General features: G+C 49.7%; 1 protein-coding gene across 1 annotated transcript in view; it reads left to right on the top strand.

Annotated features, from left to right (window-relative positions):
* Positions 1–24,982, top strand: part of PRSS56 (serine protease 56) — a 35,902-nt gene that overhangs the window by 384 nt on the left and 10,536 nt on the right. The window contains 10 exon segments of the mRNA XM_084842101.1: positions 6,628–6,789; positions 7,999–8,199; positions 9,174–9,227; positions 11,979–12,168; positions 13,727–13,835; positions 13,965–14,124; positions 16,061–16,203; positions 17,419–17,578; positions 18,681–18,869; positions 24,451–24,612. Of these exon segments, the coding sequence (XP_084698227.1) occupies positions 6,628–6,789; positions 7,999–8,199; positions 9,174–9,227; positions 11,979–12,168; positions 13,727–13,835; positions 13,965–14,124; positions 16,061–16,203; positions 17,419–17,578; positions 18,681–18,869; positions 24,451–24,612 (1,530 nt within the window).

Here is a 24,982-nt window from a genome sequence, read left to right as displayed (position 1 = left end):
GACGCACTGCGCACATCCAGCAGCCTCTTGCATAGGGTGATTCAGCGACCAGAGGATGGGAGCAGTGGGCCAAGGCAGCCAAACGACCTAGATGTTTAGATGCGGACGTCGTCTTCTTTTGCTTCTTGTTTTTATTGACACACTTAACAAATTATTATTATTCCCCACTGTGCTTTGGAAGGCAGTGTGGAGTAGTGGTTAGAATAGCTGTGGCCTTGGGAATAAGCTTCTTCTGCTCTTGCTGGTTGTTAAAGATTTATGACATAGGTCAGACTATTTGTCCATCAAGCGCAATGTTGCCGACTGTAACTAGTAGCAGCTCTCTGGGGCCTCCGGCACAGCCTCCTACCTGGGATACCTTGAGCTTGATATTCCAGGGACTGAACCTGGAACCTTCCGAATTAGGGGGAGGGGGGAGCATTTATACAGTGCCAAAAAAGAGGGCAAAAGAGGACATGAATTTGCATGACATTTGCAGCTGCACTTTTATATGTATAGGTGCAAAATCAGAAATAATAATGGTAATTTAAAGAGAAATACAGTACATCTCACCATAGTGGAGAAGATGACCAGGTGCAGACTGGCAGGCTCACAGGTCACTATGGTGAGATGTCTTGTATTTCTATTTAAATTATTATTTCTACATTTGTACCTACACATACACATACAAGATGCAAATACTATGCAAATTGGTGTCCATTTGGGGGAGTGATGCATTTCTTCTTTTTTGGTGTTGCGTGGGTGGCCAACCTATATGGTGGTTTGGTGGCCACTCCCTTGTAAGTGGCCACCCTTTGTAAAGGATGTTAAAATAGCTATTTGCGCTGCCCTTATTTTCGCCGTAGTCTACGTAAATCTTTTCGTAGACTAGACGTGCCAAAATAAGGAACGCAAATGGCGGCGCCCATGGGCCGCCACCATTTGCGTACGCGCTTTTTTTTTTCCCAAGTCACCCGTGATAGGCTACGTGATGATTTACGTAGCCTATCATGGCTGACTTTGGAAATCTAGCCGAGATAGGCTACTTAAATCATTACGTAGCCTATGCACGGGTGTGTGTGTGTTTTTTTACTTTAGTTTTTTTTTTTTGCAATGGCGGTGGCAGCAGCCGGTCGGGAGACCGGCCGCCGCCCCCACCCGCAACAAACCGCCACCGGGACCCGCCGCTGGATGGGACATTCGCCAAAGGTAAGTCCTGTCCCGGGGGGGGGGGCGGGGGGGAGAATTTCACCGCCAATTTCGGGGGGCTGAATGCATTGGCGCTTGGCCCCCCGAAGATTCGGGGAGAAATTCTCCGCCATCCCTAAACACACCTAATCTGATCAATTTTATCTGCAAAGTGCCTTGCCAAGGCCTCTAAGGAGGCCTTAGAATGCTCCTGTGGTTCCGGAGCCACAGGACCGACCAGGCTCCAGACCACTTGGAACAGCCTCCTAGACAGCACTCTGCAGATGCGATAGAGGCAGCATAATATTCCTTTTTTGCTGCCTTCACCGCCACGTGATAGGCTGAAGATGCAGCTCTAGCCCGTGTCTGATCGTCTTTGGAGCGAGACTTCCGCCACCGGCGCTCTAGCCGTCTCACCTCCTGTTTCAGAGCTCGTAACCGCGGATTGAACCATGGTGCAGTCCGAGCCCTGTTCAGGGGGAGAGGGCGTTTCGGAGCCACCTGATCTAATGCCCCAGTGATTGCAGCATTCCAGCCACCCACCAGGGTCTCGACCGAGTGGCCGCTGGCGTGCCCCAGAGAATCCCCAAGCGCGTTCAGGAATCCATTTGGATCCATAAGACGCCTGGGGCGGACCATTTTAATGGGTCCTCCACCCCTGCGGAGGGGTTGTGGAACCGAGAAGTCCAACGTCACCAGATAGTGATCTGACCATGACAAGGGGGTGGTGGATATACCCCCAACTTCCAGATCACTCCCCGCTTCTCCAGAAACAAACACAAGGTCTAGTGCATGACCGGCTACATGGGTGGTCCCAGTTAGAATATGGTGCAGCTCCCAGGAGGCCATGGTCTCCATGAAGTCCCGAGGTGCTCCTGTGAGGATGACCTCCGAATTTACGTTGAAGTCCCCCAACACCAATAAGTTAGGGGACTGTACATGCACATCAGAGACCACCTCAAGCACCTCGGCCAGGGAGTCAGTCGTGCAGCGGGGTGGACGGTACACGAGCAGAATCCCCAGACTGCCCGTCGGGCCCAACCTCCAGTACATGCACTCAGCAACCTTGGTCTCCTGGAGAGGGGGCCTGGTGAAGACCAAGGACTCTCGGTAGATAACAGCCACTCTCCCTCCCCGATCCCCAGCCCTCGGCTGCTGTGCATACGAAAATCCAGCTGGACACATGGCTGCAAGGGTTGGAACAGCAGCCTCGGCCAGCCAGGTCTCCGTAATACATGCCAGGTCTGCACCCTCATCCAGGATCATGTCATGGATGAGGGAGGTTTTCTGGGTAACAGACCTGGCATTGCAGAGCAGCAAACGAAGGCCAGAAGATGGAGTCACGCCTCCCCCAACCATCCTTTGGCTCTGGACAGGCCCGGAGCAGGGGACAGATATTACACATCTCTCCCTTGTTCCCTTTACCTGGCATGGCCTGCCCCTAGCGCTCCGCCAGCGCCTGCCGCCCAGCCTCGGTATGTTCTGGCCCCCAACACTCCCCCCACTGCCTCCATCAGGTGGACACATGCCCCCTCGCTCCCGCCTATCAGGCAGGCTACCCACCCCTAAAAACACAACAAAATCCCCCAGAAAAACAAAACAAAACAACAACAAAAAACAATTAAAAATCCCCTTAAAAATAATGCCAGGCAGGAGTCCACAGGGAAGGCCTGGTGGTGGTGGTGGTGGTGGTGGTGGTGGTGGCGGCGGCAGCAGCAGCAGCAGGCCCAGCAGCAGCAGCAGCAGCAGCAGCAGGCCCAGCCGCAGGCCCAGCAGCAGCAGTAGGCCCGCCTCTTCCCCAGTGGTGGTGGTAGCTTCTCCAAAATTAAAAATATAGGGGTTGGTAGTATAGTGGAGCTGTGGTTTGCAGGGAGGCAGTGCCAGCACTTTTTTATTAGCAAGGATGCCAATGCCATCTGCCGCTCCCTGAGGCTTCCCGGTTCCCGCTGAGCTTAGCTGCAACCCTCACAGTAGCTGGTGGAAGTGAATTTTCCCAGCAACATTATATTGTTCTCGGTTGTGATGTAAAGTATTTTGGGGTGTCTGGGTCTTGAATAGGCAAGTAAGATCCACTAGCTTTACAAAAGACCTGCTCCTAGCAGATGAAAACTCCTTGAACAGGTCTGTCGATACGGATCAATGCAGCTGCCTGTGATTCTGGACTCTCCTTGGGGGCGTGACTGCACTTCTCTGCACCAATGATAAGAACATAAGACCTGCCTTGCTGGCTCAGAAAACGAAGGCCCATCTAGTCTCGCTTTGTTTCCGACACAGCAAGCAGCCACGTGCCCCTGGGAGATCACAAGCCAGGTATGACAGCTGGCCCCAAGTATTGCTTGTCTCCAGCGTCTGGCACACAGAGGTACCTGTCCTTTGCAAGTGGGGGTTCCATTATAGTGATTGTGGCTCAGAGCCTTTGACAGAACCATCCCCCATGAATTCATCTAGCCCTTTTATTAAAAGCGATCTAAGCTGGTAGCCATCACTGCGCCTTGTGGCAGTGAATTCCATAAATTAATGATGTGGGCTGGATGTCTTTAAGGGCTGTCGCTCAGTAGCAGCGCACCTGCTTTGCATGCAGAAGGTCTCTAGGCAGAGCAAAGAAGGAATCCTGCCCGAAACCCTGGAGAGCTGCTGCCAGTCAGTGTCGACAATACTGGGTGAGATGGAGCGATGCTCTGACTGAGTATAAGGCAGCTTCCTGTGTTCCTTTGTGTTGTGTGAAGAAGTATTTCCTTTGGGCTTATCCTGAACGTTCACTGGCAGGAACGGCCATTAGCTTTCTCTTCTAACCCACATTCATTGAAAACATTTGCTCGTTACGCCAACAGCATGCCAGAGATGCTCAGAGGTGCTTCACAGTGCAATTCTATACATATATATCAGAGGTGAGCCCCAATGAGTTCAGTGGAGCTTACTCCCAGGTAAGTGGGTGCAGGATTGTGTCACATGTGAAAAGCATCCAAGCAATAGTAGGGAATCTTTTACTGAGCATGATCCTGCTGCTGCAGGACAGGACAGGAGAGACGATGAGAGTGCTATGCAAACTCCAAAGGTGGTTTGCTGGAATGCTAGTCAACATCTCGTCTCCATCCAAAAGCGACAGGAGCGCACGACGCATGTGCATGCTAGTGAGATCCTCCGTGCAACCGGAAATCCCGATCACATCGGCCCCCTGCTCGTGTGTGCTAAATGCAGGGCCAGAGGGGCATGTGACTGCTGAGTGAGGGTGTGGCTTCTGGGCACGGCCCTGCTCCACCTTCAGTGCATGAGGGGTGTTCTTGACCTTTGCATTTGCGCAAGGGCAGACGGACATGACAGCTAAACCCAACAGGGCCAAACTACATGCGATGGAGTTAGATCTAATGCATGGGCCTGCCCCAAGTCATGTAAAAAGAGGGGACAGGCCCAAAGTGAACTGCAGAGGAGGGGTGAACCCTACCCACACCCTTGCCTTACATCTCTAATCTGTTCCTCAGCCAAGCTCTAAGACCAGCTTGACTGGAAGAAAAGAGCTTTGGGAAGAGAGAAGGTGTGGGGAGGTAAGCATTGGGCATGGGGAGGCGTCTGCATCCCCCCACCCCTTGTGTCCCTTTTTGCTGTGAAAAACGGATCCCGGTTCTCTCCGTTTGCCATGATTAGGGCTGATCTGTGTGCTTGAGCACTCAAATCCGATGGCTTCATATCTTCTTTAGCCCCCGCTGGTCTTCGTCACCAGATTCATGCAGCCACAATTGTATGCAAACACCCCCCCACACACATGTTCCATGATCCTCAGTGCAAATGGTAACACCAGCTGGCATTATTTGCTACCACCAGCTGGATGCCAAGAGCCAAACACTTTTGGGAAATCCTTGGACTGTAAGAGAGATCAAGCCAACTTGCACACACGCAAAAAGAATAAATAAAAGAAAACTGAACACAAGCAGGGCGAATGGGGAGATTGGCTGGAGACCGAGCACCTGCATCCAGCCCTGACTGGCCTTACTGTGAGCTCCCTAAGGCCTGCCGCTCCATGAGGAGTGGGGGCCAGTTTGCTCTGCTGGAGAATTCTGGCCTTTGAATTGTGTTGACGATTCTGATTGATTTATTGCATTTGATTGATTGATTGATTGCATTTTTATCACACCCTTCAGCCAAAAAGCCTCCCAAGGTGGCTTACAAAATCAGAAATAAGACAGTCCCCGCCTGCAGGCTTGCAATCATGACCCAAAAGGAAAGGGGATTGGGAGGGGGAAAAAAGAAGCAAATTCAGGCACTAGATTCTTCATGGTAACGTTCAGCAGGACATGGAGTTGGACCTAAACACAGGAGAAGGGCTGCTGGTTTCTCTTCCCCTGAAGTCCTCCTCACTGGCACTTGGTATTACTTATCTACAACATCATTATATCAGAGGACTGTTATGTGCCTTGGTCTTGAACTTGCGTAGAGGGAGCAGTGGGATTGTGCGCCTACTGACTCATCCCCATGCCTTGCACACTCTCAGCCTGAACTTGTGAAATACCCTACATGTGTATAGACTGGTAAAGCAGGGTCCCGATTGCAAATAGACAGAGTCAGTGCATGGACAGTTTGCATACACATGGCTCTTTCAGAAGTTATGCAGAAAGTGCATAGGCAGAGCCAGCGTCAAGGGTCGGTGAGGCTGGACAGACATCCCAGCAGGGGCCCGCTGATAAATGCCCCCTGGAGTTGCTCCTCTCCTTCACCGTTGCAGCCTGCTTGTTCCCCTGCCTCTCACTCTGGCCCGGACAACAGAGCTGGTGAGAAGGAAGAGCAGCAGATGCCCCGGCCGTCTTGCTCCTCGGCTCTCTGCCCGTCAAGGACGCAAGTGGTAGCAAAGATGAGAAAGAGGATGAGGAGCAACGGCAGTGAGAAGACACTTAAGCGTGTTGCAGTCCGACACATCTGGAGGCCTGGGTTGGGGAAGGCTGAACAAGGGTTTCAGCTTTTCAAGTAGCCCTCTGGAGCAGTGCTGTCAAACTGGAGCCTGATGTGCAGCGGTTAACAGGTGATAAAGATTTCTTTCCGGGCTGAGCCAAGTGCCATCGGCTAATTCCTGTCCTATCAAGCTGCCGTTAAATGCGCCGCTTCCAATGCTTTCTGGCAATCGTACCCAACGGGCTGTGCTTCCTAAATAAGTGCCTTCCAGCTACTGTGAATGCAGAAGTGTCTGGGCGCATTTGCAGGAGATGGGTGGTGGGCAGGAATAGCAGTACTTTACCCTTTCCACACCCGCAGATTCTCCTCTGCAACTGTGGATCGTTTCTCCCCAGATCATTTTCCCTTGCAGTTGACCTCCTTTCAGTCTCGGAAGAAAAAAGTCAGCTTTGGTGGACAGTTGCAGGGGAGAACTGGTCGGCAGGGGAAGGGTCAAACATCCCCTCCACCTACTATTTTCTCCCTGCAAATAGTCCCTTCCTCCACCCAACCGTTAGGTCTTTCCCTCTGTCTCTGCAGCGCTGTCCAGCCGGGGCACGCTGGTCCTGGAGGCCGCCATGAAAAGTGCGCTGCTGTCGCTGGAGGGAGCGCTGAAGGAGCATTCGCGGTGGCTGCAAGAGTGCGAGGAGTGCGTGCTCTGCCTCTTCGGGGACTGTGGCAATCAGAGCAGGGAGTGTGCCTGTAAGTTCCCAACCCCCATCTCGGGTTTATCAGGTGTGACCAAGGACAGGCCTCTTCCACCTTGAATTGTGTGCAGCTTTCCTCACCCCGAAGCACATTTGCAAACTGCTCTGACTTCAATCATTTCTTTTATGATACTTGTGAAGTAGCAGCAGCCCTGTTATCTGTGGCATTAGAGGGTGGGGGTGGACTGCCCTATTTTCCTTGCACCTGGTAGCTGCATTGAAGCTACCAGGTGGCTGGGTGAAAGGCAAAGTACCACAGAAGGGGAGAGCAACGGCCTTGAGGCTGCCCATCACCTGCTCAGTTTTCTCCATTTTAGTGAGAGACGTATTTCTACTTAAATACGAGTTTTTATTTCTAAATTTGCATCTGTTATGCAAGTGTTATGAAGATTAGTGCCCTTTTTTGTGGTGATGTGTAAGAAAAGTTGTGAGAAGTGAGAAAAGTTGTTCCCAGTTGATTATCAAAAGTGCCGTTGCCGTGTTGTTCAGCATATAAGATTCATGTGGTGGTAGTGGTGGTGGGATTTTAATTTGCAAAGAACCTTGGAAGTCAGCCTGGGAGTGGCTTCTGGGTCACTGTCAGAAATGGATCGCCCTTCCCCTTCGCAATCAACACCACAAGGAGACAAAGCTTCAGGCTATTAGACTTTATTTTGCTAGAGACTAGCCTTTCTACAAATGCAGATTCAAGGAAGCTCTCAGACTGCCTCAGGCCCTAAACAACTAATCTGCAATCTCTAATCGGAGGTGATGAACCAGAGGGTAGTGAAGTTGCCAAGAGTTTGGGCATGAACCTCATGGCCAAACTTGCTTCGCAGTGATGCCCCTCCCTTAGGATGGCTCCCTCTTACATTGGCTTCCAAGAGTGGCTATCCTGGCGGATTGTCTGAGCCCTGTCCCTAATTTTCCCTGCTTTGCTTTGCGACACATCCTAGCATCTCTCAAGTCATGCCCCTCTTCCTCCTCCTCCTCCTCGGAAACTTGAGTTCTCATGGTGGAGGGAGGGGGCAGGGACTCAGCCTGGGCCATCTGTTTGTCAAGGCCTTCGGAGGAATCTCTCCCAGCGTCTTGGCTCTCTAAGGAAGGTCCCTCCCCGGGCTCTGATCTAGCTGTTCTAACTCTGATTCAGAATTGGACCTCTCAGACATCTCAAGGAGCTTGGACTCATCCCTGACAGTCTCTTCCCTGCTTCCTCTCTCCACAGCCTCCAAGTTGCTACCAGGCTCCCTGCCCAGCTGTGAAGCTGTGTTGCAAGCCCAGGCAACTCCAGAACTGCCAGCCAGGAACTGGGCTCTCAGCAAAGCATGTGCTCCTTACCGGCGCCTGTGCTCGGGCCAGGAACTAGGCCCCCACGGTTGCGTTGGCCTCATGGTCACCCACTGCCAGCTCCGCCTCCAGGAGTGCCGTGAGTGACGATGCACTGGTGTGAGCCCCAGGAGGGGCTGTGTTCTCTTGCTCCATCCTATTTCTCTCTCCACCCTGTCCTCCCTCAAATAAGGACCCTTGTGTGATCAAGGCCAGACTGAGGTCGGTGGAGCATAGGAAATAACACTCTTTTCGGAGTCTGCTCTGATTAGGATGGTTAGGCAGGGACCATACCTTGGTGGTACAGCCCAAGATTGCATGCAAAAAGTCCCAAATTCAGTCCCTGGCATCTTCTGTTAAAAAGATCTCAGATCGTAGGTGCTGGGAAAGACCCCAGTGACCCACTGCCTGTTAAAAGCCGACAAGACTGGGCTAGATGGACACACAGTTTGACCCAGTATAAGGCAGCTTCTCAGGATCACACCACCCATACCCACTGCAGAAGAACAGTCTCTACGGGGCACACTGGGCTATGCAATCTGTGAGACCTCTGGAACCTACTCTGGGGCCAGATCATCACATCTGGCCTTGCAGGGCCTGCGCTCCCATTAGGCAGAGTGAGGCGGTCAACTCAGGTGGCAGATGCTGGGAGGTGGCAGCATGGCGTTGAAGGAGAGAGCTCTGTGCCAAGCGGCCTGCCCTGTGCATCCTAAGCTACCTTGCTGCCTTCGGCTATGGCGGAGGATGCTGTCCCATCTCCAGTATTGAAGAATGATTCAGCTGCCAGTCCAGCCAGCTTTTGGACATGGAAGGGGCGCTGTCTTATTCGTTGCCTTAGGCAGCAGAACGTCTTGGGCTGGCCCTGTAGCCCTGCCGTTAGGAAGGAGATTTGGGATCCCATTAATGGCCAGTCAGTGCTCACTTATTGAAATGATTACTGTTCTTTTTTGACTTGCCACCACGGGCGGGGAGGCGCTCTTTGGGTTTTCCACTCAGGTCTCTTGAGCCGCCCCCAAGCCAAGGGGCCCTGTGACCCCTGACCTAGCTCATCACCTCTCCTTTGTCCTCCTGCAGGACTAGAAAACAACATGGACTATTTGAACACAGTCGCAGACCAGCCCATCGCAGGTGAGAACGCAACTCCTGGCGCGGTCATGGAAAAGATCCCTTCCTGGAAGCAGAAGGAAGGTCGGATAAGAGCCCCTGGCATCCTGGCCATGCTAATCTACTCCCGTGCCAATGCTGCTTCACGAGCATCGCTGTTTCCCAATTCCCTTTGACAGCCTCAGCACCGTGGGGCTCCAGAGAGGCCTGGCCGGGCCGCTGTGCCCTGGCATCGGTCTCCTGCTGTTTCCCACAAGGGGAAAGGTCAGCGTTGGGTGCAGACAGGGCCACTGGGCCAAGCACTGCTCTCCAGGGGCAAAACACTCGCCTTGTTAATTGGGATTAAGCTTGACAGCCACTTGAGGGGTGTGGAGACTCCCGCTCTCCCCCCAAAACAGCCATGCTCTGTGCTTCTGCCCAGCTTCCTGCCTCCGGACCCACAAGCATTTTGGAGGAAGCAGAGGCTGCTGCTTCTGTTTCAGGGCTGCAGATCAGGTCTCTGAGATGGTATTCGGGGAACAGATAGGGAGGCCCCTTGTCCCACCTTACAGAGGACAATCCTCTATTTGAAGGGCTGTCAGAGACAGCCCTTCTCTACTTGAAGGCATCTTCCATTTGAAGGACAGTCCAGTCCAAGTCCAGTTTAAAGATGTTTTTAATAGTTGTTTTATTTGCAACACAATAGTAACAACAACAAACAGCAGCACCCCCCCCCGGGGGGGGGGAATTGATATCATGAAACAAATCAATATAAAGTAATCATTACTTATAGGAAAAAGAAAACAAGAAAAGAAAACACAGGATTAACATTTCCATTTCAAATATATACATTAATAGAACAATCCTTATGTCTACATAAGCATCCACATGAGAGTCTGATGGTTGTAGGAGTCCGGCTCAAGCATAGCAAGAGCAGTAAAGTGTTCAGTCCATTGAGTGATAGGTGGTGGGTGGTTTTTCATTCGTAGCTTGGAGTATAAGTCTCTTTGCAAGGCTCTCAATATGCACTTTTGCTGTCCAGTTGTTAATTCCCCACATCACAGGGATGCAATTTAAAAGCGAATGGACATTCGCTAGTATTATCATAGGTTTTTCGAGAACAGAATTTATACGAGCCATGACTTCCAACCAAAAAGAAGCCACTACGGGACATGCCCACATCATTTGCCTCAGTGGGGCATCCTCATTACATCACCAGCATCTGGCAGAGGTAGCCAGCTTCTTAGCAATCCTCTGTGGTGTCCAATATACACGAAACATCAATATTTGTTGAATCAATCTTAATTTTAAATCTACAGAAATAGTACGTATGGAAGCTAAGGCAGCTTTCTATTGATTAAACTGCCCAGAGCAGCCTAATTCCTTATTCCATTCATCTCTGACCCTCTCAACAGAAGACTTTGTATAGACAGCTATTGTGGCTAAGCTTTCTGTAAGGAGCCAATTAATTCCTCCAACAGTGCAGAAGGCGCTGATGCACTCATTGCTGATGGCCGTATATGGATTCCGACAAATGCTGAAGCTGAATATGCTGCCAGCTAGTACTAGATGATAAATGATAAAAGCCCAGTTTAAAGATGAAGAGCCACCAGAAGGCAAAGCAGGGGGCTGGGGGCTTAAGGTCACCCATCAAAAGTTAGCACCGGGACAGCAGACGGAGCAGCAAGTACACAGGTCACCTGGCCACAATTGCCCCCACTATGGTGAGAGGTATTGTATATCTATTTCAATTATAGGACCTCTTTCTACATTTGCAACTATACCCATAAATTAGCACATAACACATTTTATGCACATGGTTAATGCGTTCCCTCTTTTTTGGCGATGTGTAAGTGGCCACCCTAACAACATAGCACCTTTCTTACTGAATAAAGACTGAATAAGGATTGCCAGCCATTTCCCCCCCAGCAGCACTCCTGTGCCTTTAAGTGCTGCACGGCACGCACTTAAATTCAGTTAGTGAAGTTTTTTGTTGAGATGCAGCAGGGCAATGAAAATGGCTGAATTGCCCTGTTCTAGTTGAATTGGGTTAATCAACCTGAATGAATTATATTGAACTGAACAAATCAAACTGATTAAATGTAGATTTAAAGGCATCTGCACCTTACCAAAGTTTCGATATTGGGCCATTTTTGAGATATTGGCACTGTGGAGCTGTTCCATCTTTTTCTCCTGAACGGGCTTTCTGCGTTAGATGGAAAAAGTGGTAAGAAAACATGGGAGGGTCACGAGTAGATGATAATGATGTTTGGACCCCCTGCAAATGTCCATGAATGAGGCAGGGTGATGGCACTATAAAAGCGTCATCTGAACGCACCCTCAGAAGCAGGATTCTGTGCCTTGTACTACATTCCGCACACGTTCAGTGCTCCTACTGAATCACAGAGCCCTGCCTGTTCTTTCCATTTTACAGAGCGGGAGCTGGGGCTGCAAGAGATGGTGATTTGCTTGCCAAAGAGTCGACTATGGCAGAATTGGGAGCAGGGCTAAGCTACAGGCTTCTGTACATTAAAGACGTAGGGTGCAGTTGATCCTCGCCAGTTTGTCCCCGCAGTGCTGGTGGGGGTGGTGGAGAGTTCTAGGGAGGGAAAAGTGGGTGGGTGAGAAGGCTTTCACCTCCCCTATCCATGCATGGTGGCCTGATGTGGATCAGGCACCCCTCTGTGCACTTACACTAAGGGAAACACAGTGATGAGGCTCAGCTGCAGATGAGTCCAGATGCCAATCCTGCAGCGTCCTCATCCTCTAACCATTTTCCTTTGCTTCCACCATCAGGACTGTGTGGGCACCGCGGGGTACCGGCCCCCAACACCACGATGGCGAAGGGGAAGATTGTGGGGGGCAGCAAAGCTTGGCCAGGGGCTTGGCCTTGGCTGGTGTCGGTTCGGCTCAATGGAGAGCTGATGTGTGGCGGGGTTTTGGTGGGGGCTGCCTGGGTCCTTACGGCTGCCCACTGCTTCACTGGGTAAGGCTGGGCTCTGGGCAGAGGATCGAGGCCTTGCATTTACCTGTGTATGTCAGCTGCCCTGGTTTGTTCCCTGCATCCTCCCCTCTTCATTTCCCAACTTCATCAGCCAAACTACATCTTCCCTTCCCTCCTTCCCTTCTGAGCTCAGGGATGGTCTCTGCTGCCCTCTGGTGTCTGGAAAGCACGGTGGGAACCAGTCAAAGTGAGAGCTGGAGCTAGCTGATATCCTTTGGCAAGGCTCATGGGCAGGAGAGTGAGATCCATTTGGTAGGGAGCAGGGTGATGCGAAGGCATAACGACCCATCTGAGGGCTGGGGAGGGACCAGAGCAAAGCGGCTAAACACCTGCTCTGCATGCAGAGGCCCACAATGTTCCGTTCCAGCGTCTCCAGCTAGAAGGATATGGGAGTAGGTGATGGGGAAGGGGCTCTGCCCGAGGCCCTGGAGAACTACTGCCAGTCAGAGCTGATGACACTGGGCTAGACAGACCGACGGGGTGGCTTCCTAAGTGCCTGTGACAGCATGTCAAGGGGAAAGTAGCTGGAGCCTGTGTGGATGGAGCTGGAACCCAGGCCAGGCAGGCAGGCAGCCTCCTGTATATGTTTATTTGTAGAATTCCTGCCTAAGAGTCCTGCTGAGACTCCCCTGGCAGCCCATAAAACAGCATTTAAACCATCATGTCCTGTATACCAGGGTGTTGAGCCTCTTTCAGCCTGAGGGCCGAATTTCATTTCAGAGAAGCTCTCGGGGGCCACATTCCAGGGGTGGGGTGGGCCGAAGGCAAAAGGGGCAGGGCCAAGATGCCAAACATGCCAGCATCCTTTAGCTGAAAGCTCTGACTGCCACTAAGGAAGCCTTAGGAGAGGCATTTCAACCTTTTAGAATGAGTGGAGAACCCACGCAAAAGCCAGGAAACCACCAAGCCCTCAGTCAGGGGAAAGGTGGTGGGCCCAAGGGGGATGGGAGCACAGCTGTCTCGGGAAGCCCGGAGGGCGAGACTGTAATATTAATTTTAAAAGTAAAACCTTCACGGCATGCAACAAAACCTAAGAAAGAAAGACAGCAGCAGTAACATTAATCAAGCACACCACTCAAAGGCCTTTTCTTAAATAATAATAATAACAACAACAACAACAACAACAGAGTCCTGACCAGTCTCCTGAAGCCAAAGTGCGAGTGAGTTAATTAGCCAAATGGGCTTCTCTTGGAAGGGAATTCACCAAGGAAAGTGCTACAACCAAAAAGGACCTGCCCCTTTTGGCAACCTGCCTTCCAGAAGGTGGCCGGGGGGGGGGGGGATCGGGAGCAGAGATCCTTGCCCAAGGGCAGAGTGTATGAAGAGATTTGAATGGAAGGGGGCGATCCATAAGGTACCCCAGCCCTAAACTGTTTAGGTCCCGGAAAAGTAGCCAAAATATCCAACCCCTGTTTGCGCACCTCTTTATTATCTATCTGGTGCATGTGCATGTGGTGGAGATGGGGTGGGGGGTGTTCTCGCTTTGGACACTGGTAGATCAGTCTTGTATTTTCATGTTCTTCTGTCTTTCTGCTGACAGGAGCAGAAATGAGCTGGCCTGGTCGGTGGTTCTGGGCGATTACGACCTGACGAAGCCAGATCAAGGCGAGTGGGTCATGCCTGTCAGTCGCATCCTCTCCCATCCCAAGGTGAACTGGGGATGCCACCTCTCTACCATTCTGTGTGGTGAAGCCCACCCCTCCCTGGTCACCCACTACCCCATTCCTGGTGCCATTCCTTATCCCACTGCTTATGTCTTCTCATTTCTCTTTCCATAGTTCAACCCCAAGACCTTCCACAATGACATGGCACTGCTGGAACTGAGTAGCCCTGTGACCCCCTCATCCTGGGTGACCCCTGTGTGCCTGCCTGAGCAACCCAGGGAACTGGACACGGGAACACTCTGCTATATTGTTGGCTGGGGCTCACTCTACGAAGGTATTGGCAGGAGAGGCCATGCAGGAGCGTGGGTGGTGGTGGCTTTTTATGTACCCGATGGAGTGCCTCTCCCAGTATGAACCTTCCTATACATTGCAATCAATATCTAAGGCCCTCATCCAAGTCCCTCCTCTCGGCAACCAGGGGGAGGGCCTTTTCAGTGGTGGCCCCCCGATTGTGGAATGCTCTCCCCAGTGAGGTCCACCAGGCACCAATATTGTCAACTTTTTGGCACCAGGTCAGGACTTTCCTCTATTCCCAAGCATTTGACAGCATATGATGGGCTTCTTAAATTAGTTGTTTTAGTGGGTTGCCATATTTTATTGCTAATTGTTTTTAACTGTTTTAAATTGTTTTACATTTTTGTATGTTTTACTTTTTTGCTGTTAGACAGCTCAAGTCTTTTTTCTGAGAAAGGCACCTAAGAAATGTTTATTAATTAAGAGAGCCAGTGTGGTGTAGTGGCTAGAGTGTTGGACTGGGAGCCGGGAGATCTGGGTTCTAGTTCCCACTCAGCCATGGAAGCTGACTGGGTGACTCTGGGCCAGTCACAGACTCTCAGCCCAACCTACCTCACAGAGTTGTTGTTGTGAGGATAAAATGGAGAGGAGGAGGATTATATATGCTGCCTCGGGTTCCTTAAGAAGGAAAAAAGGCAGGATATAGATGTAATAAATAAATGGTATTAATAAGTAATTATTGCATTTATATCCTGCTCTTCTACTGAGGAGCTCAGGATGACAGACATCCCACCACCCCCACTTTATCCTCACAACAACCCTGTGACTGGCCCTGCTACGCCATTTTATTTTTCTGTAATGGCCTCAATGTAGTGTTGCTTCACTACGTCATGCATCACCTCATAGGAGGCCCCAGTGGGGACTGCCATTCAAGTTACCCACAATGCCCTGGAGTGATGCCATGTCAAGAACATTGTGGGAAATTAAAATGGCGGCTCTTAGCTGCTCCGGGCTGATTGCAGTGCTTCTGTCACCACCAAATAAGCCCCTTGGGCCTACCAACATGGGAGGGGGCCAACCAGAGGGCACATTTCTGAGGGCTTCCCCATACCTTGTCCTGCTTTAACTAAGTTCAGCTCTTTGTGATGCAAACACAAAGCTAACTGCAATAGGGAAGTCAAAGCAAGCCAAAAGTCAAGCACAGTTTACTGGGCAAAAATTGATTTTTCAGAGAGAAGTCAGAGACGTAGCCAAGGTCAAACACACAGGATATCAGTCAAGTATAATCAGAGTTCCAAAATGCAGCATCAGGCAGAAGTCCAAAGGTGAATAGCACAGAGATACAAACACGAGTCAAGGTCAGGGTACAAGATACAAGAGCTGCAGCAATGGCGTTGTTCCCAGCAAAGGGTAAACTGAGCAAGTAGGCTTATGTTACCAGAGCCTCCTGAGCCTGCCCAAGGCTCAGCTGCAGTACATTACAAGCCTTGCTCCCAAGGAGTTCCCTCGTCTTGAGGAGTCCTTGTCTGGAGTTGGGTGCTTCTTCTTACAGGAGCCCTACTGATTTGCCTCTTAAGACGACAATACTCTCTGGGACAGGGTGGTCATTTGGCCTCTGACTCTGAAGCAGAACTCCCCTGTTCCTGCAGGAATGGACCCATAGTCCTCTCACCTGAGGGCCCAGGCTCCCCCAGGATTCCGGATATGGGTGGTTCCATGGCATCATCCGTCTCTGAGAGCTCTTGCTCCTCAGAGGAGGAGGATTCCTCCAGCGGCGGCATGCCATACCTGGAGCTGGGCCTGAGGAGGAGAAGGAGGACAGTGCTACGAACAGACCTTCTTCGCGGCTTCATCCACCTGGCACAAGGATAGGTCTTCCACTTGCATGCCATGATGGGCACTTTGGCACAGTGTGGCAAAATGTGGGGACTGGGCGAATGAAGACCCACCTAGAACATCTTCTGTTTATCTCATAGATGGACCAGCAGCTGATGTGGTCATGGAGGCCCGGGTGCCCATACTGGCCCAAGACATCTGCCGTGGTGCACTGGGGAGCCAGCTCTTCACCAATGCCATGTTCTGTGCTGGGTACCTTTCAGGGGGTATTGACTCTTGTCAGGTAAGGGTCTGGAGTGGGTAGAGGAAAGGCGAACAGTGCCAGGCAGTTGTCTTTGGTTATGCGTGTCCTAGTCCTATGCATTTGGGGTGCAGAATTTGGCATCCCAACAACCGCAGCTTTTATTTAAATAGGGGGAAAATAGCAGAACTTGTTCTCATGAGAAAAAAAGAGGCTCAAACCCAATCTGTCTGATGGTGATCCTGAGTTTTTGTAGGGTGAGGAGCATAAGCAATCTTACCCTAGGGTGGACAGGGGGAGACAACGCGTTGTTCTAGGAAGGGTCACATAAAGGGGAAGCTTGGGCCTGAGGGTTAAAGGGGGGCCTTCAACCCTGCCAAGGAGGCCGCATCTCAAAACAGCAATGGATGTGCAGCTTCTCTGAATGTGGGGAGAATCCTTATGCTCGGGGCAGGCTGTGTGTGTGTGTGTGTGACAGCATATATAGCTCCTTTGGTATTACAGTTAAAAAACACTTGATAGAGGTATTGTGCCTTATCTATAGGATTAACAAACTCTTCTCTCTATAGCAATTAGTACATATACTGCAATGACCACAAGAAAAGTTGCCAGGTTGTGTGTGTGGTCATGACATTAACCATGCCAGTCTGGCTGCACTATTTGTGCTCCCCAGAGGCGTTGCTCTGGGATCCGGCCCTGAATCTATCTTCCACAGGCCTGGATCCATTCACCAGTGCCCTAAGTGTGTGTTGGTGCCAATGGAAAGTTGTTTTCTCAGCTTAATTGCCACGCAGGGGGAACTTTTTAAGGGGGGGGTGCAGCTATAGAGGGAAGGATTAATCCCTCCCTCCTCACATGTCACAATACTCCCTAACCCCGCCCTTACATGTCTGTTAAGATTAGAATTTTTTTTTCCATTGGTATCACTGGGAGATTTCTCCTCAGCTTCGGTGCCATGCAGAAGGGAAGATTTCCAGAGGGGTCACAGTTGGGGAGGGAAGGCTTATCCTCTCTTCTCTGTGCAGCGTGCCCCCCTCCCTATGCTCAAAAATCCCCCTCGGCATGGCAGTTAAGTTTGGAGAAAACTCTTCCATTGATGCCAATGAAAATATTGGGCCTCAGAACTTTTAAGTGCCTAGCAACACCCCTGGTGTCCTGGATGGGGTGCTGTTCTGTTCGAGCAGGGCAGTTTGGATGCTGTTCTCCTCCTTTGCTTCTGTGTATCCTGTTTGAACACGCAGCTGTTTTTCCTCCCAGGGTGACTCTGGGGGGCCACTGACTTGCTGGGACCCATTGTCTGAACGATATATGCTGTACGGGATCACCTCATGGGGCGACGGCTGTGGGGAGCATGGGAAGCCCGGGGTGTACACCCGCGTCACTGTCTTCACCGACTGGATACATCGGCAGATGGAGAGTGAGTGCTACGGAAGGCCCCCTTCCAGCCCCCCAACTCCCCAGCAGGGGGCTGAACAAACAGAATGTCACGTGGGGACAGAGAAAGGTCAAACTGCTGTGGGTTGGGGACCTGATGGAGGAAGTATCCAAATGATTAAGGGGCGGGGGGCACATGAGGAAACTGGCTTATGTTGATCCAAACCTGCCATAAGCGATTGCAGCACGAGGCCCTGGGGATGAGACCTACGTAGGGTCTCCCCTGGTAGTACGTTGGGGCACTGCCTGGGTGCTCACAGGTGAGCGTGGGCCAGTGCTTGGGCTCTTTGGTACTCGAGAGACAGGGAAGATTCAGGGTAATTTCATGGAGAGCGTGGGAAGGTGAAGGAGCAGTCACGACGCCAGGATTTTGTGGGACCTTGGCCAAACGACACCTTATGCTGGAGTTACATACTTTTCTTTTTTTAAGCAGCAGTCGTGGGATAGGGGGATTTATGCTTACAAGAATGTTTTCCCCTCTAGGGCTAATCACAACTCCAGGGTGGGGAAGGGACATGACCATTTGGTGCATGTGTCGAGAGGGGCCCAACAATTCCCCCCACACATCCCTGCCCTGTCCCATATGGCTGCTTTTTGAGGGAGAACATGACTTTAGTACCGGGGTGGGGAACCTTTTTCTGGAGAAGAGGCCTGGGCTCCTGCAAGTGCAGGGGGTGTTTTTTTTAAAAAAAGAAAGAAGACCCCTCAAGAATTGCCTACATTTAAAAAGGTATGTGGAAACCCTGTCTCCCTCTCCAAGAGAAAATTCTCTGAAATCCTCACCCCTCCCAGCCTCTTTCTCCAGAGTTTTTGTTCCCACCCATCCCCATGAAATGCCAAAAATGGAAGTGTCAGCATTTTCGGGGCAGCTCTATCCAAAACCAAGAATGTGCGCAATGTTTACCCTGGCAGTTGTTTGTCTTTTCTGCAGTTCAGGGCAGACCGGGCTGGGAAATCCACCTGGTGCCCCCACTCATTCTTACCCGTGGTAGTACTCCTACTCTGTCCTTGCCAGCATATATAGTTGGTGCCAGCCACCCACCCCTTCCCAGCTGCTAATGCTCCACTTTCCCCCCTCCGTACAGAATCGCCCTCCAGCCAGGAGCCCACTTGCTTCGAGTTGCTGGCCCTGGCCCAGTTGCCTGCCGAAAAGCAGCAAGTGGAGCTCCGCCACCTGTGTGCCTTCTATGCCCAGCCGTGCTCTCCATCTGCCAGCCCAGCAGGGTGCGCCCGTGCCATGGATGAGAAGTGCAAGACGAAGAGGCGACAGTGTGGTGAGTGGCGTGGGAAAGGTCGACTCGGAGGACGTTTGTCGTGGGAGGCCAGGCGTCTTCCGGAAGCCAGGCTGATGCAGGCTGGTCAGTAGTCATTCGCCTGGTCGTCTGTGGAGATTACCATTCTCTCCAGGGGACCAGGCAGGGCCAGTTTTGAAAAAAATGCAAGGTAATTGGCTTCTTTTAGTCTTTCAAGCTGCTGAAATGATACAGTTGACCTCAACAGTTATTTCTGGGGAGTCTACTAAACATTTCTGTGAGCAAATAGGCAGGCTTGTTTGCCAGGCGGGGATAATGGGAGGGGAGGTACCCAATTATGGCAAAGATAGGGTTGGGGGTATACTGATGGGGATAGAGACAGCTGAGATCCCATGTGGGGAGAGTTCCCAGGGGCTGTCACGTGCCCCCTTTATTACTTATTTTCAATGGTTTTATCTCCTCTTTCTATAAAATTACTCTCAAGCTTACAAACAAATATGATGAAAATCAAAGACAACAAATTCAGATTGATCTATTTATTTATAATAAAGCTAAAATAACACAATAAAAAACACAGTTAGCACAGACACAATCAGTATAAGAAAAGCAGCCATTAGAAGAAACCAATTTTCAATGGAAGCACCTAAAAATGACTGTTGGAAAAGAGAAGTCATAGCAGCCTGCTGAAAGACTAGCAGCGATGGGTTGAGGAGACTCTCCTCAGGCTGTGCGCTCCACTGTCTTGGGACCACCGCAGAAAAGGCCTTATTCCTTTGTGCCTCCAATGGGGAAGGCTATGGAAAAAGGGCCGCAGTAGATGCTTGAGCAGTTTCATGTTGGTGGTGGAGGCAATTTTAAGATACTCTTATCATCCCAGGTTATTTTGCAGCTTTCCCCATCTTCATGCACTCCAGATGTGTTGGACTACAACTCCCATTGCCATTGGTCATGCTGGATAGGGATGATTGGGTTCATAATCCAACCCATCTGGAAGACACTACATTGGGGGAGGCTGGCTTAGGACTTTGAATGTCAGCACTGGCACTTTAAACTAAGCGTGGAAGCAAACTCTTCCCCAGTGCTGATGATGCATTATCAGAACTATGGCTGATCCGAGTAATGTCCTGACAGCCCCGTTCTGAACCACTGTAAGTTTCCGAACCAGCTTTAGAGGCAACTCCCTGCCCACCCAGGGCAAGGGTGTTGAACCTCTTTCAGCTGAATCAAATTTCAGAGCAGCTTTCAGGGGCTGCATTCCATGGGCCGCCTGGGGGAGAGCTGAAGGCACAGTGAGTGGGCCAAAGGTGGAAGGGATGGGGGCAAAATATACCACCCCACCCCCAGCATATTTTAGCTTAAAGTTGTTACTATTGGTGACTGAGCCTTCGGAGAGGCATTTGAGCCTTTTAGAATGGGGAAGAAACTGCACAAAAGCTGCAAAACCGTCAAACATGGGTAGCCAGGGAAAGTGGGTGGGGCCAGAGAAGGAAGCACCGATTAGGACCCCAGGAGAGCTGGTTTGGGGCCCTGGGCCTGAGGCTCCCCAGGGCTTCTGTGATTCATTGCTAACCACAGTCATGTCTGGAGCAGAGTGAGCTTAATTTGAGCCAGACTCAAAACTGTTTGAAAGCCAGAGCTCAGTGAAGTAATAAGGATAAGAGTGCCTTTGAGCATGTGCAGAGTTCCTTTCCATCCTCACCATCAGGGTGACCACTTGCACCTTGCCAAAAAAGAGGAAATTCACCACCCAAAAAAGAGGACAGGGCTTTGCACAAAATTTCCATATGCTAATAGATGACCATGCATAGGTGACGATTTAGAAATAATTATTGTAATTTAAATAAAAAGACAATACACCTCACCCTTGTGGAGCAGACGGTGAGCAGGTGACCTGTGTGCCTTGATCAGTCGACTGCCCAGGTGCTGCTCACTGTTGGTAGGCAACTTCAGGGTGGGCCTCACTTGCCCTTCTGATGGTTCTTTATTTTTAAACTGGACTTGGACTGAATAGACCTTCAAAGAGAAGACTGTCCTCTCTAAAGCAGGAGACATGGTCACCCTACCCACCACTGGATAACCACAGCCAGCATCCACCCATCTAAAACAAGGGAGGAGGTCTTCCAAGCAGAAGATCCCCAGTGTCACCTGTCTTTTTCGAGATTAAGGGTGCAATCCTATACATGTTTAGAAAGGAAAAAAAGTCTTACAACTCCCAGTATGCTGGGAGCTGTGTGGGGGGGTTTTCTGTCTAAACATGCATAGGATTGTACCCTAAGTCTGGAGCAGAAGCGGGAGAGGCAGTTGAATGACAGAGGAGTTAAAGGAGTACTAAAGAAGGATAAGGAGATTGCAGAGAAGCTGAATGAATTCTTTTAATCTGTCTTCATGGCAGAAGATATAGGACAGATACCTGTGCCTGAATATGTTTTCAGTCAGGGAGTCTGAGGAACTGAGGCAAATGGTGGTGACAAAAGATGAAGTTCTCAACCATATTGATAAATTGAAAGCAAATAAATCACCGGGCCCAGTTGGTATCCATCCTAGAGTTTTCAAAGAACTCAAATATGAAATTGCTGTTCTTCTAACAAAAATATGTAACATGTCCCTAAGATCAGCCTCTGTACCAGAGGACTAGAGAATTGCCAACATAACACCAACTTTTAAAAAGGGGATCTGGAAAATTACAGGCTGGTTAGCTTAACGTCTGTTCCGGGTAAGTTGGTTGAAAGCATTATTAAGGATAAAATTAGTAAGCACATATAAGGACAAGCCCTACTGAAAAAGAATCAACACGGCTTCCGCAAAGGTAAGTCCTGTCTCGCTAACCTTTTAGAGTTCTTTGAGAGTGTTAATAAAAATGTAGACAGGGTGATCCTGTAGACATTGTTTATTTGGACTTCCAAAAGGCTTTTGACAAAGTCCCTCACCAAAGACTCCTGAGCAAACTTAGCCGTCATGGAATAAGAGGAGAGGTCCCCTTATGGATCAGTAACTGGTCAAGCTTTTTAACCTGTTCATAAATGATCTGGAATGAGGAGTGAACAGTGAAGTGGCCAAGTTTGCAGATGACACCAAATTATTTAGGGTGGTTAATGCATAAAGGGATTGCGAAGAGCTCCAAAAGGATCTCTCCAAACTGGGAGAGCGGGCATCCAAATGGCAAATGCGGTTCAATGTGAGTAAGTACCAGTTGCTGGGGAACGCAAGCAAGATGATGCTATTGCACTCATGTCCCTCTTATGGGTTTCCCACAGGCAGCTGGTTGGTCATTTTGCAAACAGAATGCTGGAATAGATGGACCCTTGATCTGATCTAGCAGAGCTCTTTGTATGTTCTTATGTTCTAATGGAAACAAAAGTTGCTATAGTTTGCACTTGCAGTGGATTGTGGCCTTTTAACCATGCTTGCGTATGCATGTTGTCATGAAACTATGAAGGGTGGTGCAGAACTGGGAATCCTGAAAGGCATGATTTCACACACAAAAACACATTACATTAAAAGGAAATAGCTACGTTTCTAGCTCTTGTGATTATGGTGAAAAAGAGTGGTAGCCTCTGAGGGTTGTATCCAGTCTAACTTAAGTCCCACTCATTTCAATGGGTCTACTCTAAGAAGGACTAACATTGGTTACAACCCTGAAAGTCCCAAAGGTCTCCCTCATCCAAATAGTAAGATACGAGTGGCATATTCTTCACAAGGTCGTTTTCATGATCTGAATCTCTCCTGATGCTTTGAAAATTTCATGCAGTTTTGATTTTCAGCTTCTTGACACAGCACATCACACTTTCTCTGGCTAAGGAGTGTTCATGTCAAGTTCCTTTTCATTGCCATTTACTTTGGCCTCCCTTGCTCTCCTCGCTTTGCCGAGAAATGAAGCACCTCCAAAGTAAGCTAGACTGGATTCTTGGCATCTTGCTGAGGGTTGTCTTGCGGCTCCATTGTCCTTCTCAGGCTGGGTGTTTGAGGCGGATTGTTCCAGGTCTTCTGTAAGACATTACTGGCTTAATCAAGTCTACGTAAATATTTGTTTTTTGCCAAAGTCTTGTCATTCTTGCGAAGAGGATCAAATCTGAACACAGCGTCTTTTGTGTCATTTCTTGGGCCCCATGCCCTGTTTACAACACCAGCTCTCAGCTTGGGATTTATGGAGTGGGAGATGGAACGTTTGCACCATGATTTTGCCTCCAAAAGTCAAACCATGCAAACATATTTACCAAGCGCTGGGGGGGGGGGGGGCATTTGGAGAGAGGCAGGCTGGATGCAACAGGGCTCCTGTGCCCTTAAAAGCTGTGTTGAAGGAGCGATTTCAGAAGATGTGGCATGGTACGGGTTAGTGCTGCTGGGGAGAGAAAAGCTACAGATGTCGAGACAAATTTGCTATAGTTTAACCATCATGGTTTCCTCATGGAACCCGAGGTTGGGATTCCTTGCAGATGAAAGAGAAGAGCAGAGGATGTTGGGGATGTTGCCAACCTCTCAGATTGGCAGGACATCTTCTGGGCCTGGGAAAACCTCTTGGACCAGCCCTGACCAATTGTACCCTCCTCTGTTTCCTCCGGATACTATTAGGAATTGAGGTTGCCAACTGATCAGGAGGAAGAAAAACCCCTCCCTTGCTTACTCTTGTACCTTTAACAGCAGCTCAATATTCAAGAATCAGTAGCTGAAGCTTTTCATAGAAGATGTGCAGATAAACATAATTGCTCTGCTAATTGCTGCAGATCAAATGGCTGTTTAGGGCACAGCTATGCTAGAGGAACTGGTTCAACAGTTGGCAACCCTCCTGGGAGCCTTTATGGGTTGCCCAGATTGTCTTTGTTGACCTACACTAGTGTCAGGCCCTTTGTCGTTCCTTCTCTCCCTGCCATTTCTCTCTCTCCTTCTGTCCCCCCCACCCCCGCCACACAGTATAATAATATGCAATCGTGTACAGTATACTATAAATGAGAAACTAATGGGCACAGTACAACATTTCCTCCAATCTTTATCATTCCAGCACATTATGAAAACTAATTCTCTATAAAATATATTAGCTTTTTGAGTTCCTGCTCAGGATTTTGAGTAATATGTTCATTTTACCATAAATGACACATTCCATACTTTTTTGGACTGTTCAGACATCTCAGGGACAGATCATTATTTTTCCCCCCTGGCTATTTTTAATTTTGCTGCTGCTGCTAACATTCATTCCATGTCTGATTTTTGACCATGCCTGATTTTTGGCCATTTAAATAATGTAAAATAACAATTTAGAGATTGTAAGGGGTATCTGAACCATTCATGTCTCTTAACAACTGAAGTGCATATGCCAAAGGGATGTAAAGGAAAACTTTGCCCATCTTCAAAGCACTTAGGGGAAAACTTGGCAGGTGATACAGAAAGTGTGCGATCACATTTCATGGTCTGGTTTAAAAAGAAAGAAAGAAAGAAAGAAAGAAAGAGCAGGTACAATGGGTTTTAAATCCTTCCCCCGTATGCTGCAGTCCCGATGAAAATTGGCTGCCAAAGCACCTATTGGGCCTGGTAGGGAAGCTTCAGTTGAGGGCAGCATGGAAGGTTCCTGGGAGCCGCGCTTGACAGCACTTTCCCCTGTTTCCTCCAGAGCTGCGCTCCTACGCCCAGACCCTGTTGGATTTCTTGCGCCGGGCAGAGGAGTTTTTCCGCACCCAGATTGACTTCTCGTTCTTCACACGCTCCCTTCCACAATTCATGGAGCAGGTTTACCAGCATCTCTTCCCTGCTCAAGTGCACCAAGATTCCAGAGGTACTCACTGCCCATGTCCTGATGAACACCTTGGGATGAAAATAATATAAAAAGGGCTTGTAGGTTATCCCTCAGTTGAGAGCCCAGCTTAACTGAAATGACAGACACGCAGACTAGTGAATCAAATGCTGGCTCAGATGTCAGTCTTACACTCCTGTGGCTTGTCTGCCTCAACAAATATGTTTAAAAGTGCAACGTGCACATTTCGGCTTGTATGCCTTCCTTCATTCCTCATTACTTAAAAAAGGAAACGTTTTAAAAGTGCAAAACTGCTCCCTGGATTGGAGGCGGCAGTTCTTGGTGACATCAGACAGCACAGATGGCTTCTGCTTCAAACTCGCAGAACTGTTTCTTCAGAACATGACCCTGC

Source organism: Heloderma suspectum, chromosome 3 (genome assembly GCF_057233095.1).
Source record: "Heloderma suspectum isolate Gila_16-S chromosome 3, 16-S_ref, whole genome shotgun sequence".
Lineage (NCBI taxonomy): Eukaryota > Metazoa > Chordata > Lepidosauria > Squamata > Helodermatidae > Heloderma > Heloderma suspectum.
The sequence above is the reverse complement of the archived record's forward strand: the minus strand, read 5'-3'. Positions and strand labels throughout refer to the sequence as shown.